The 14,767-nt window shown below is 47.2% G+C and overlaps 1 protein-coding gene across 2 annotated transcripts in view; it reads right to left on the minus strand.

Moving 5' to 3' along the window:
* Positions 1–1,404: 1,404 nt before the first annotated feature.
* Positions 1,405–14,767, minus strand: part of LOC100194672 (beta-taxilin) — a 37,990-nt gene continuing 24,627 nt past the window's right edge. Inside the window, exons 6-10 of one of the 2 annotated variants that reach the window (XM_014144466.2) lie at positions 11,724–11,843; positions 11,210–11,284; positions 4,136–4,228; positions 3,830–3,925; positions 1,405–3,746 (exon numbers count right to left, since the gene is read on the minus strand). In XM_014144466.2, coding sequence (XP_013999941.1) covers positions 2,715–3,746; positions 3,830–3,925; positions 4,136–4,228; positions 11,210–11,284; positions 11,724–11,843 — 1,416 coding nt within the window. In that variant the 3' untranslated portion in view covers positions 1,405–2,714. Of the gene's footprint in view, positions 3,747–3,829; positions 3,926–4,135; positions 4,229–11,209; positions 11,285–11,322; positions 11,398–11,723; positions 11,844–14,767 lie in introns of both variants that reach the window. The other variant, XM_014144467.2, reaches the window with a different exon arrangement.

Raw genomic sequence — 14,767 nt, forward strand, 5'->3', positions numbered from 1 at the left:
ACATAGTGTCGCAGCCAAGATGGCAATATGGAGCAGCGACAATCTTATTTTGGGAGAACATTGAGTGGACCTTATCTTGGTTTTAAACGTTAAATTGGCACTTCTATTTTTTTGCGGTATTTCCTGGGACTCTCGGGATAAATATTATTTATTCCCGGTATTGAAATTTTGTAGATTTTTGGGAAAATATGAATCCCTAATCCGCGAAGATGTACGGTGTAATGTAAAATGTCACAATGTGTACGTGGTGTACTGTGCTTTCAAGACACTGGGAACTCAAAAAAAGAAGGTAACATTCTGACGTTAGTGATCTTCAGGTCGGAAAGTCGAAGCTCTAGATGCCTAAATTTCCTACATGGAATTCCGAGTTGAATGAAGGTTCAAAACGATTTTTCCCAGTGGGATATGTTTTTTTTCTTCCTGCGGGTTCCCAGTTGTCTTGAAGTCGGACATTTCCGAGTGTGCGGTTTAAGACTTCATCCATAGGTGCGTTCAGTTCGCTTGAACGTTTGCTACGTTGCGGAACGGTTTGTTCAGAACACGTTTCCCCAAAACGTTCTTGTAAATTATTGAACAGATTTTGAGGGAAGTTTGCTCCTGTTTGGTGGTTGTGGCGAGGTGGCTAGAAGCAATGCGAGACGTATTTAAAGGGAAATGGCCATGCTGACAGCGTTCGACAACCCAACCCCCCCCACGTTTTTCAACTGGTCGTTCAGTACAGCAACTTTCTCGTTCAATTGAACATCCCAGAACGTAAACACGTACTGAACGCAGCCCATGTTCCACTGTCTGGTTCAGTTTCCATGTGAGTGAACCGAACCCAGACTCCATGCTCTCACTTCACTGTCAATAAGTGCTGATGAAGCGGGTTTAGGGGATATCTACCATCGGATATCTAAAATCAGGAAAAGGGGGTCAGCCTGACTGCTATTACAGTAGGTAGCCTAGTGGTTAGAGCGTTGGGCCAGTAACCGAAAGGTTGCTGGATCGAATCCCCGAGCTAGCAAGGTAAAAATATGTCGTTCTGCCCCTGAACAAGGTCGTTAACCCACTCTTCCCCCGTAGGCCGTCATTGTAATTAAGAATGTGTTCTTAACTGACTTGCGTAGTTAAATAAAGGTTATAAAAAAATTTATGACTAGATATTTGGTATGGACATCCAGGCAACATGAACATGTGCTATCTGAGGCTGTAAAAAAGTGGATACCTATTTTTATTTTAATATTCACCCTTCAGGCTGTTGGTTGATTCTGACTGTATGAAGTGCAAGCGCTCCTAAAATATGAGGTATGCAATGAATTTATTCCACCAACATTTTCCAAAGACTGTTAAAGCTGGTGTGAGTGTTTCTAGACATACTGTATCAATCCAGCATGGGATGAAAAAATTAGAGCAATATCAGTATGAGGGTTTTGGTGAAATTTTTAATGGGTTTCAAAGGCCCCATCTGGTGGCCACAACAAATATAACTGTGATCAGAAAGCTTTGAAGAACCTCTGCCATACTCTTCTTGAAACAGGTTTTGGAATTACAGTGTAGCCTGTTTCCCTAACTATTTGTATGTTTCCAGTGTCTCTTTCCGCTTGCTGACTGATAGTTCCCATAGGTTGGGGGTGATATGATGATACTTTATGACATTGTCAGTTTCTTCATTAAGTGACAGCTAGGTCCTTTTGTCCTTTACTCTAGTTCATAACAGTAGAAATTGTTTGCCATTTTTGGTGTGCAATCTGCTCAACCAGTAATACAATCCAGAACATAAACATGATATTCACAGGGATCGGTAGCAAGTCTAATTTGTTTTCCCTGTGGCACTCAACACTGATCTGTATTTATTAAAAACCCAGGGTCCTCTGCACTATTATTATCACTCATACATTAGTGCTGTCCTCAACGGATTCGCAGATGGAGTTGCTATGGCGACTCAGTGCCTGTCAGTCTAATGTCCTGTTGTGTCCTTGGTGGAGGAGAGTTTGTGTAACTCAGTTATTTTGCCAGAACACAGACCGACCATGGCCAGGCCAGAACAACCCACTCTGTGGATAGAGACTGTCTGATACAGATTGTGCTAAAAAAGGAAATGTGCACCGGATGGGGGGGAGTGTTGCCATGGAAACTACTGTAAGGATCCATCTCTAAATCATTGTGAATGACTGGCCAGTTAACTTTTAAACAAATAGTTAACAATCCATATAGATAAGACATTAGTCAAAATAAAAAGGGACTTGGATGCAATATCAGGCCTTTATCTAGATATATGGGTCCATCTTCCAATATTTGGTCATATAAGGTTGGATATGAGATGTATATTGGATAAAACAGTGTGATGGGTCTAGGCAATACATTCCAAAGAGCACAGGCATGTCTACATAGTCTACAATTAGATATTTATTGAAGTTACATTATAGGGGTTCAGATGGAAAAAGTCAAAAAAGACGGTGGCTGTTCTGATGCTGTTTGCGCAAGGCAACATTTGGCATTGGAAAGTTTTGAGGGTGCATTGTCCTGAATAACCTTTCTACCTAGTCTTTGGTTATGCAGTAAATCTCTGTCTGTCCTCATCTGGTATACGACTTAAACATACTTCTACTGGACGCTACTTCAGATAAAACAGTATATAGACAAACAAAGCTGGATTGGATATCTCAACACAACCATAACACGAGGCACAGGGACTACAGTACTAACGCTCACAAAATGACACATTCGTCAGTTCAGCTAGTCTTCTTTGCATTCTTCTTTTTTGGCGTCTGCTTCTTGGCGGAGGGCTCTGGCTGTTTTGGGGTCTCTGGCTGGACTGGGGCAGCCATCTCTGCCTGCGCTGGTGCCTCCACCTGTGCTGGTACCTCTACTTGTGCTGGAGCCTCTGCTGGAGCCTGTGCTGGTGCCTTTGCATGTGCTGGAGCCTGTGCTGGTACCACTACTTGTGCTGGAGCCTGTGCTGGAGCCTGTGCTGGAGCCTGTGCTGGTGCCTTTACCTGTGCTGGTACCTCTACTTGTGCTGGAGCCTGTGCTGGAGCCTCTACCTGTGCTGGAACCTGTGCTGGTGCCTCTACTTGTGCTGGAGCCTGTGCTGGAGCCTGTGCTGGAGCCTCTACTTGTGCTGGAGCCTGTGCTGGTGCCTCTACTTGTGCTGTAGCCTGTGCTGGGTCCTCTACTTGTGCTGTAGCCTGTGCTGGTGCCTGTACTTGTGATGGTGCCACTACTTGTGCTGGAGCCTGTGCTGGTGCCTCTACCTGTGCTGGAGCCTGCGCTAGTGTCTCTACCTGTGCCGGAGCCTGCGCTGGTGCATCTGCATATGCTGGTTCTGGTTCCTCTGTATGTGCTGGTGCCTCTACCACTACCTTTACTGGGGCCTTTGTTGGTTCAGGGATCTTCTGGGCCTCAGCAGGTTCTGTAGACTCTGGCTCTTCCTCACTGTCAGAGTCATCGTCATCATCGTCTCCTGTGGACGGGGCCAGTAGGGAGGCTGCGAACTCCGCCAGCCTGTTCTGCTCAGCCCTCAGACGGGCCATCTCTTCTGTCATCTCTGGCTCCTCAATTATGTCCATGAGGCTGTGGACTGGTTCGGTGGCCACCTCCTGTGTCGCGTCCTTGGGTGTCCCCTCGGTGGCATCAGGCGTTTGGCGAATGCCTTTGATCTTGGAGTACAGGATCTTCCTCTCATCCTGGAGTGCTCGGCAGAGCCTCTCCAGCTTGTCAATCTTCACGACGAACATCTCATACTCATTCTCCTTCACAGTCCTCTGTGGAAAAGAGAGTCTAACTTGTTGTAGTGCATTTGAATAAAGTCTAACACTATTGCATGTGTTATAGATGAGTAATTTACCTCTTCAATCATCTCCGAGAGAGCCTTGTTAGTGCTCTCAAATCTGGTCTTCCAAACATTCGACTCTTTATCTAGTTTTTTCATCTTCTTTGTCATCTATGAAGCAAAATGTTTGTTGGGTTAAAATGTATCTGAAAATGTAACCATCATTCTGAATATGATTAATACAGAAGACAGTCCCTCCAACATATAGCTGTTTTCTCATTTCAGAATTATGTCGACCTTATATTACCTCCATGCACTTGGCTCTAAAAATAAAAAGTATATTTAAAGGAAGGATGATTTTATTTTAAGGATGCCACATACCTTCTCCATTTCATTTTTGAAGCTGGCGTACACATCGTTGCTCTTAGACAACGTAGTCTGGAACTCTTCAAACTTCTGGGAGTACAGAGCAAGCTGCAGAAAAACAGAGGGACAGTTAGGAGAGAACTCCAGAAATTGATTTCACATGTAGCATTCATATGCATCTATTCACCTCATGAACAATCAGATCTATGCTTTGAACCTTATTTGACCCCAGAAACAAATTTGCTATACTTTAGAAGGAGATGAGGTGAGGTGAGAGGAAGAGCCAGCCGGTTTCACCAAAGATTTAGTCATTCATGACTGACTCAAATATGTATATTTTCCCTGACAAGCAAGGCCACTCATTGTTGGTATGCCTTGCCTGGTTTCTTCATTGCTTCAGGGCCTAATTACAGAGAATTGCATTCCAAGTCCTAGGGCCCTCGGTGTGAATGCTCTACACTTAGCTGGCCAGGCAGCCTCCCTGGGCTTCCCTTTAGCAGTCCTCTGCTCAGTGTTGGCAGGGCTATGTTAATGAGCGGCTCTATAAATGTTTCAGTGGCAGTCGGTCCAGATAGAGTTAACAGGCTAATCTCCGGAGGCCCTCAGGGGAAACCACATCGCACACACGGCCAGTCTCCCATATTCAAACCTGTCTATCTGCTAGCCACCCCGTTGAGATCAACTGTCTTTATTTGAGAGTTACTGTTTTGGAACAAAAGCAAAACAACTGATTTGACATGCGCTATAAAAGAGGAAAGGCATTTGCTTGGTTATGTGTTGTATTTCAGAAAAGCTCACTTGATACAGATCAGTTTCTGCCTTACGTCTTTCTAATAGATTTTTCTTGCTGGCTGCGCTGCTTTAGCCGTTTCCTTGTGTGACCTAAATCTACGCCTGGTATCGTAGAGAAAAATAAGGTTGACATTCCTAGTTAATTGGATTGGAAATATGACATGGCCTGGTACAAATACATGATGAATCATATTGTCACGCCCTGATCTGTTTCACCTGTTCCTGTGATTGTTTCCACCCCCTCCAGGTGTCGCTTATTTTCCCCAGTGTATTTATCCCTGTGTTTCCTGTCTCTCTGTGCCAGTTCGTCTTGTATTTTAGTCAAGTCAACCAGTGTTTTTCCCGTACTCCTTTTACTATTCTCTTTTTGATAGTCCTCCCGGTTTTGACCCCTGCCTGACTCTGGACTACTTTCCCGCCTGCCTGATCATCCTACCTGCCTTGACCTTGATTCTGCCTGCCCTTCGGTACCTTTTGGACTCTGAACTGGTTTTGACCCTTTTGTATGTCCACGACCATTCTCTTGCAATCCCCTATTGGATTAATAAATATTGTAAGACTCCAATCATCTGCCTCCTGTGTCTGCATCTGGGTCTCGCCTTGTGTCATGATAATATAGGTACTGAAATGCAGTATTAACATAATTTGTTTTATTGTTACTTTGTCATTTGGGAGCCAGGGTAATGTTTCTACTGAGAAAACACAAGGCTTTAAATAATGGCAAGGTTTCTCTGCAATTAATTATAACCATATAAACTGTCAGCTATAATTTCTGAATCCAGCAGGGAAGCATTTATCTTTGTGCGTCAGACCAACTAATTTCATTGTATAATTTGCTTGCACCCATACAATAATTGTGCCACATCCAATAAACATAGCAGTTGTAATTGTATCATAATTTTACAATTGAATGATCAATGGTACTGGAGTATGTGGTACTGTGTGGCATTGCATCACATTTTTTAATATTCCCATGATGCTGTGTCATCCTGCTGGTTCAGGAAGAGGGAGTTTGTCACGACTTCCGCCGAAGTCGGTTCCTCTCCTCCACTCTCCTGTGCCTGACTTCGATGCACCAGCTACACTCACGTTTTGACAGAATTACATACCCACAAGATGGAGTCAGCAGGAGCCCCTGGTATAGGGGTCGAGGAGCACGTCCGGGAGCACACAGCGATTATTCACCACCTTGGCGCCACCATGGACCACGTCGTCCAGACGATGGACCACTGGGAGAGACAGAGAGTCCCTCCAGCGCCCTCCCCAGCACCACCGCGGGGAGAAGGAGATACGGCGTTGGACCATTTTGAGGATTTGAAGTGGTCTCTCCCAGTGGTCCATCGTCTGGACGACGCGGTCCATGGCAGCGCCGAGGCGGTGAATAATCGCCATATGTTCCCGGACGTGCTCCTCGACTCCTATACCAGGGGCACCTGCTCCTGCTGACTCCATCTTGTGGGTCTCTTTCATCTGAGGCAGGGGAACGAGGAGCGCCCAGGAGTTCGCTATGGACTTTCGGACCCTGGGCGCGGGATGGAATGACAGGGCCCTGATTGACCACTATCGCTGCAGTTTGCGCGAGGACGTCTGTCGGGAGTTGGCCTGCAGGGACACCACCCTCACCTTCGACCAGCTGGTGGAACTGTCCATTCGGCTGGATAACCTGCTGGCCACCCGCGGACGTCCAGATAGGGGTCTGTCGGTTCCATCCCCAGCACCACCCCTCTGATGCCCATGGAGCTGGGAGGTTCTGCGCTCAGGGAGACCGGAGGAGGTACCGTCTCGTGCCACCGCTCTTTGTTACTTTTCCTGAGTTTTCCCCACATTCCCAGCATAAGGCCCTTGTCGATTCAGGCGCGGCTGGGAATATTATAGACAGATAATTCGGCCATAGTTTAGGGATCCCCATCGTTCCAGTGGCTATGCCCTTCCCAGTTCACGCCTTAGACAGTCGACCATTAGGGTCAGGGTTGATTAGGGAGGCCACCGCTCCTCTGGGCATGGTGACGCAGGGGGCCACATGGAGAGAATCAGTCTCTTCCTCATTGACTCTCCTGCGTTTCCCGCTAGGCCTACCCTGGTTAGCTTGTCATAACCCCACTGTTTCATGGCAATGGAGGGCTCTCACGGGATGGTCGCGAGAGTGCTCTGGGAGGTGTTTAGGGGTTTCCGTTGGTGCTACTACGGTGGAAAGTCCAGACCAGGTCTCCACCGTGCGCATTCCCCCTGAATATGCCGATTTGACTCTCGCCTTCTCCAAAAAGAAGGCGACTCAATTACCACCCCATCGACGGGGGGATTGTGCGATAAATCTCCTGGTAGACGCCGCACTTCCCAGGAGTCACGTGTATCCCCTGTCACAGACGGAGATGGTGGCTATGGAAACATATGTTTCCGAATCCCTGCGTCAAGGGTACATTCGGTCCTCCACTTCACCGGCCTCCTCGAGTTTCTTTTTTGTGAAGAAGAAGGAGGGAGGTCTGTGCCCGTGTATTGACTATCGAGGCCTAAATCAGATTACTGTGAGGTACAGTTACCCCGCTACCTCTTATCACCACTGCGATTAAGTCAATGCACGGGGTGCGCTTCTTCACCAAACTAAATCTCAGGAGCGCTTACAACCTGGTGCGTATCCGGGAGGGAGATGAGTGGAAGACGGCGTTCAGTACGACCTCAGGGCATTATGAGTACCTCGTCATGCCATACGGGTTGATGAATGCTCCGTCAGTCTTCCAAGCCTTTGTAGACAAGATTTTCAGGGACCTGCATGGGCAGGGTGTAGTTGTGTATATTGATGACATTCTGATATACTCCGCTACACGCGCCGAGCATGTGTCCCTGGTACGCAGGGTGCTGGGTCGACTGTTGGAGCATGACCTGTACGTCAAGGCTGAGAAATGCCTATTCTTCCAACAGTCCGTCTCCTTTCTAGGGTACCGCATTTCCACCTCAGGGGTGGAGATGGAGAGTGATCGCATTTCAGCCGTGCGTAATTGGCCGACTCCCACCACGGTAAAGGAGGTGCAGCGGTTTCTAGGGTTTGCCAATTACTACCGGAGGTTTATCCGGGGTTTTGGTCAGGTAGTGGCTCCCATTACCTTACTGCTGAAGGGGGGACCGGTATGTTTGCAGTGGTCGGCTGAGGCGGACAGGGCTTTTGGTCACCTGAGGGCTCTGTTTACCTTGGCTCCCGTGCTGGCCCATCCGGATCCCTCTTTGGCATTCATAGTGGAGGTGGACGCGCTCTCAGCGCTCGGGTACGCCACTGTGCCTTCTTCTCGAGGAAGCTCAGCCCGGCGGAGCGAAACTATGACGTGGGGGACCGGGAGCTGTTGGCTGTCATCAAATCTTTGAAGGCGTGGAGACATTGGCTTGAGGGGGCTAAACACCCTTTTATCATCTGGACTGACCACTGCAATCTGGAGTACATCCAGGCAGTGAGGAGACTGAACCCTCGCCAGGCAAGGTGGGCCATGTTTTTCACCCTTTTTGTTTTCACCCTTTTTGTTTTCACCCTTTCTTACAGACCAGGTTCCCAGAACATGAAGGCAGACGCACTGTCCCGGCTGTATGACACAGAGGAGTGGCCCATGGATCCGACCCCCATACTCCTGGCCTCCTGCCTGGTGGCGCCGGTAGTGTGGGAGCTGGATGCGGACATTGAGCAGGCGCTACGTGCAGAGCCCACTCCCCTCCAGTGTCCCGCTGGGTGTCTGTACGTTCCATCTGTTGTCCGTGACAGGCTGATCTATTGGGCCCACACGTCACCCTCCTCTGGTCATCAAATCAAATCAAATTTATTTTTATATAGCCCTTCGTACATCAGCTGATATTCTCAAAGTGCTGTACAGAAACCCAGCCTAAAACCCCAAACAGCAAGCAAAGCATGTGAAAGAAGCACGGTGGCTAGGAAAAACTCCCTAGGAAAAACTCCCTAGAAAGGCCAAAAACCTAGGAAGAAACCTAGAGAGGAACCAGGCTATGAGGGGTGGCCAGTCCTCTTCTGGCTGTGCAGGGTGGATATTATAACAGAACATGGTCAAAATGTTAAAATGTTAAAATGTTCATAAATGACCAGCATGGTCAAATAATAATAATCATAGTAGTTGTCGAGGGTGCAACAAGCACGTCCGGTGAACAGGTCAGGGTTCCATAGCCGCAGGCAGAACAGTTGAAACTGGAGCAGCAGCACGGCCAGGTGGACTGGGGACAGCAAGGAGTCATCATACCAGGTAGTCCTGGTCATCCAGGCATCGGTGCCTGGTCATCCAGGCATCGGTCGGACGGTGCACTGTCTGAGGGTTTATGTTTCCTCCTGTTCGGTGTGTGCCCAGTGTAAGGCTCCTAGGCACCTTCCCAGAGGGAAGCTACACACCTTACCCGTTCCACAACGGCCTTGGTCACACCTGTCGGTGGATTTCCTTACCGATCTTCCTCCCTCACAGGGTCACACCACGATCCTGGTCGTTGTGGACCGGTTTTCTAAGTCCTGCCGTCTCCTCCCTCTGCCCGGTCTCCCTACGGCCCTACAGACTGTGGAGGCCTTATTTACACACGTCTTCCGGCACTACGGGGTGCCTGAGGATATAGTGTCTGATCGGGGTCCCCAGTTCACTTCGAGGGTCTGGAGGGCGTTCATGGAACGTCTGGGGGTCTCGATCAGCCTTACCTCGGGTTTTCACCCCGAGAGTAACGGGCAGGTGGAGAGAGTGAACAAGGATGTGGGTAGGTTTCTGAGGTCTTATTGCCAGGACCAACCGGGGGAGTGGGCGGCGTTCGTGCCCTGGGCAGAGATGGCCCAGAACTCGCTCCGCCACTCCTCCACTAACCTCTCCCCCTTCCAGTGCGTACTTGGGTACCAGCCGGTTCTGGCGCCTTGGCATCAGAGTCAGATCGAGGCTCCTGCGGTGGACGACAGGTTCAGGCGTGCGGAGGAGACATGGGACGCCGCTCATGTTCACCTTCAGCGGGCCGTGCTGCGCCAGAAAGCCAGCGCAGACCATCACCGCAGTGAGGCCCCGGTGTTCGCACCGGGGGACCGGTTCTGGCTCTTGACCTGAAACCTGCCCCTCCGCCTGCCCTGCCGGAAGCTGTGGCCGTGGTTTGTGGAGCCATTTAAAGTCCTGAGGAGATTGAACGAGGTTAGTTACAGGTTACAGCTTCCCCCCGATTACCGTATTAACGCCTCGTTCCATATGTCTCTCCTCAGGCCGGTGGTGGCTGGCCCGCTCCAGGAGTCTGAGGTGCGGGAGGTTCCTCCGCCCCCTCTGGACATCGAGGGGGCCCCGGCATATTCCGTTCGCTCCATACTGGACTCGAGGCATCGGGCGAGGGGCCTTTAGTACCTCGTGGAGTGGGAGGGGTACAGTCTGGAGGAGATGCTGGGTTCCGGTGGAGGACGTGTTGGACCCTTCAATGCTGCAGGAGTTCCACCGTCTCCATCCGGATCGCCCTGCACCTCGCCCTCCGGGTCACCCCCGAAGCCGGTGTCGGCGAGCTGCTGGAGCTGCGCATCAAGGGGGGGTTGGTCCCTCTCCTTGTTCGGGCGGCGTTCCGTGGTCGACGTCACCGGTCTTCTAGCCATCACCGATCCACCTTTAATTTTTCATTTGTTTTGTCTTGTTTTCCCACACACCTGGTATTCATTCCCTCATTTTATGTCGTGTATTTAACCCTCTGTTCCCCCCCATGTCTGTGTGTGTAATTGTTTATTGTTGAGGTTGGCACGCTTCCGGCTGGTTTGCGCCGGGTTTATTTTATTACCCGTGCTTTGTGGCAGCCTGTACTTTGTACTTGTGTTTTTGTACTTTGTGCTGCCTCACTGGTTCGTTGGGCATTTGTTTTGTGACGCAGTTGCGTTCTGTGCAAATTATTTCCTTAGTAAAGTGCTTTGTCCACTCATCTCTCCTGCGCCTGACTTCGATGCACCAGCTACACTCACCTTTTGACAGAGTTTCTCTTGCCTGCTGCTATCATGGGTATTATTGCTGCTCTGTACAGTACAGCTGACACATTTTCCTTTCATATCAAGTACCAAGTACATCAAGCCATATAGCCTAGTTATGAGAGGAGAATCTGATTTTTGATGGTCACTTTTGCCATTGTGAGGATATTGAAAAACGTTACTATAGATCCAAATTAACTTAATACAGTAAATACTGAAATATTAGTTGTCTTTAACACACATGGAGCAATCCAGAGGACCTTAATGGTAGGATTGGACTTGCCTTTCATAGGCTTGGCCCTGAAATAAATGTAGGGAATAAGGGTGTTTGGCACCACATTGGATATATTCACCTGAGCCTGCATGACAGTCTCTTGCTCTCTCAGAAGTTTAGCTTGTAGTTTCCACTCAGCTGCATGTACCAGTAACTGGTTAAAAACAAAACACACGTAAAGCACAAATTTACCTTTTTCTTCAACTGCAACTCTTGCTCCATCAATGTGTAGCATTTCTTTGTTTTGTCAATTGCCTCCCTAAGCAGCTAACAACAGAGACAGTGGATGGTTACAGTACTCATTTCTGTGAGCATCAAATACACAACAAACATGATTGGTTTTAAACTTAATACCGTTTATTAGACAAAAGTTACTCAACTATATTTACATTGCTTTACAGTACTTTGTGGGTAAGGTCAGTAAAAGTTGTGGTCCTGTGCGGCTCAGTTGGTTCCGCATTGCACTTGAAATGCCAGCATTGTGGGTTTGATTCCCATGGGGGACCAGTCTGAAAATGTATGCACTTGCTACTTTAAGTTGCTCTTGATAATAGTGTCTGCTAAATGACGAAAATGTAAGTACAGTGACTCACGTATTCCTTTTCTCTCTTGTGCTTCTCCTCGTCCTCCTGCAGCTGTGCATTAGCTTGCTCCAGTTTGGTATCAGACAGCTTCTGCTGCAGGTCATGGTGCTTGAAGATCTTCTCCAAGCTCTGAGTGATAAACAAGGTGAGATGACACACTAGATTAGACACTTAGTTTTGAGAAGGGCTTCTAAGACATTCTGTACAGGTTATGAATCCATCAATTAGGATACATTTCTCACACTTTCTAGGTTTCTAAAACCACCATTGCCATCCTGTCTGTCTATGACAAATTGTCATAAACATGCGCCTTGAAAAGTAATTAAGGCCACTGTTGTTTGTGCACAGTATTTAATTGGAAAGTTCAGACACGTTTTATGATGCCTGAGAGAACAGACAAAATGGTGGGTGGAGAACTAATAAAAACCTGGGACTTGAATTACAGTTTCACAATTAATAGGAGGACAGATGCAAAAGCCTTATTTTTTTTTTCTTAAGTATTGTCTTTTTCAGGATTACATTTACATTTGTCATTTTAGCAGACACTCTTATCCAGAGCGACTTACAGTAGTGAGTGCAATCATTTTCATACTTTTTCATACAACCCTCTCATAAAAGGGATTATTATTATCAGGGCACAAATTCTGATAAGAAAACTGACCCCAGATTAGTTCAATTAGGATAAATAATTGTTTCTATAGATATTATTTATTTTTCCGCATGAGACTAATCTATACTGCACAAAAATATAACAATTTCAAAAATGTAACTGAGTTACAGTTCATATAAGGAAATCAGTCAATTGAAATAAATAAATTAGGCCCTAATCTATGGACTTCACTTGAGTATGCAGGGGTGCAGCCATGGGGGACCACTTGGCATTCAGGCCCACCCATTGGGGAGCCAGGCCCAGCCAATCAGAATTAGTTTTTCCCCACAAAATGGCATTATTACAGACAGAAATACTCCTCAGCTCCCCCCACAACCCCCTCAGACAATCCCACAGGTGAAGAAGCCGGATGTGGAGGTCCTGGGCTGGTATAGTTACATGTGGTCTGCGGTTGTGAGGCCGGATGGACGTACTTCCAAATTCTCTAAAACGACATTGGAGGCAGCTTAGGGTCGAGAATTCATTTTTTTTACCCCCTTTTTTCTCCCCAATTTCATGGTATCCAATTGGTAGTTACAGTCTTGTCTCATCACTGCAACTCCCATACAGACTCAGGAGAGGCGAAGGTCAAGAGCCATGCATCCTCCAAAACACAACCCAACCTAGCCACACTGCTTCTTGACATAATGCACATCCAACCCGGAAGCCAGCCGTACCAATGTGTCAGAGGAAACACCGTACACCTGGCGACCTGGTCAGCGTACACTGTGCCCAGCCCACCACAGGAGTCGCTAGTGCACGATGAGACAAGGATATCCCTGCCGGCCAAACCCTCCCTAACCAAGACGACACTGGGCCAATTGTGCACCGCCCCATGGGCCTCCCGGTCACAGCCGGCTGCGACAGAGCCTGGGCTCAAACCCAGAATCTCTGGTGGCACAGCTAGCACTGCGATGCAGTGCCTTAGACCACTGCGCCACCCAGTAGGCAGGGTAGAGAAATTAACATTAAATTCTCTGGCAACAGTGCTGGTGGACATTCTTGCAGTCAGCATGCCAATTGCACATTCCCTCAAAACATGAGACCAGCGCTGTGGCATTGTGTTGTGACAAAACTGCACATTTTAAAGTGGCCTTTTATTGTCCCTAGCACAAGGTGCACCTGTGTAATGATCATGCTGTTTTAATCAGCTTCTTGATATGCCACACCTGTCAGGTGGATGGATTATTTTGGCAAAGGATAAATGCTCATTAACAGGGACATAAATAAGAAATACGCTTTTTGTGCGTATGGAGCATTTCTGGGATACATTTTTTTCAGCTCATGAAACATGGGACCAACACTTTACATGTTGCGTTTATATTTTTGTTCAGTGTATTTTCTTTACTATGGCAAATAGCCATATGTATAAACAGTGTGGAATAATCCACAATTTCTCTGCCAAAAGGAGAACATTTAATGTCCATCTGGAAATGAATCCATCTCAGCATTTAGCCAACTATCAAATGTCAACTTGTGTCCATTTTATGCAACTGCTGATGTCAGAATGGCTTGTTCATCATTGCAATGTGTGGTTCTAATCACTTATTTTAATAGGACACATTAGATGTTATTTTGATGTCAAATAATCACATCTCTTTCTGGCACGCTGCCTCTTAATTGTTTATGCTGACTACAACCAGCAGATGGCACTTGAGACAAATTACTAGAAACTCCACCAGTAAAAAAACAACAACAAATAAATAGGACATTTAAATCATGATGGTTTTTACACACCATTCCCAGCTGTGTATGTGAGCAGCAAAGCAGCAGCAGCAGCAGCCTCAGTGGCAACCAACTGCATGGCAGATCCTGGCTTTCGTATGTCACTTCAGGCTTGTCCTTTCCCTGATGTGTTGTATTGTATTTTTTATGGATTTATTTTATTTATTATGGCTGCTGCCAGGCAGCTACTCTTCCTGAGGTCCAAATTAAGGCAGTTATACAGCACCAGCACAAGGTTTGGACACACCTACTCATTCAAGAGTTTTTATTTATTTTTACTATTTTCTACATTGTAGAATAATATTGAAGACGTCATGAAATAACACAAATGAATCATGTAGTAACCAAAAAAGTGTTAAACAAATCAAAATATATTTTATATTTGAGATTCTTCAAAGTAGCCACCCTTTGCCTTGATGACAGTTTTGCACACTCTTGGCATTCTCTCAACCAGCTTCACGAGGAATGCTTTTGAAGGAGTTCCGACATATGCTGAGCACTTGTTGGCTGCTTTTCCTTCACTCTGTGGTCCAACTCAATCCAAACCATCTCAATTGGGTTGAGGTTGGGTGATTGAGGAGGCAAGGTCATCTGATGCAGCACTGCATCACTCTCTTTCTTGATTAAATAGCCCTTACACAGCCTGGAGGTGTGTTTTGCGTCATTGTCCTGTTGAAAA

The sequence above is a fragment of the Salmo salar genome, chromosome ssa15, assembly GCF_905237065.1.
Source record: "Salmo salar chromosome ssa15, Ssal_v3.1, whole genome shotgun sequence".
NCBI classification, from domain to species: domain Eukaryota; kingdom Metazoa; phylum Chordata; class Actinopteri; order Salmoniformes; family Salmonidae; genus Salmo; species Salmo salar.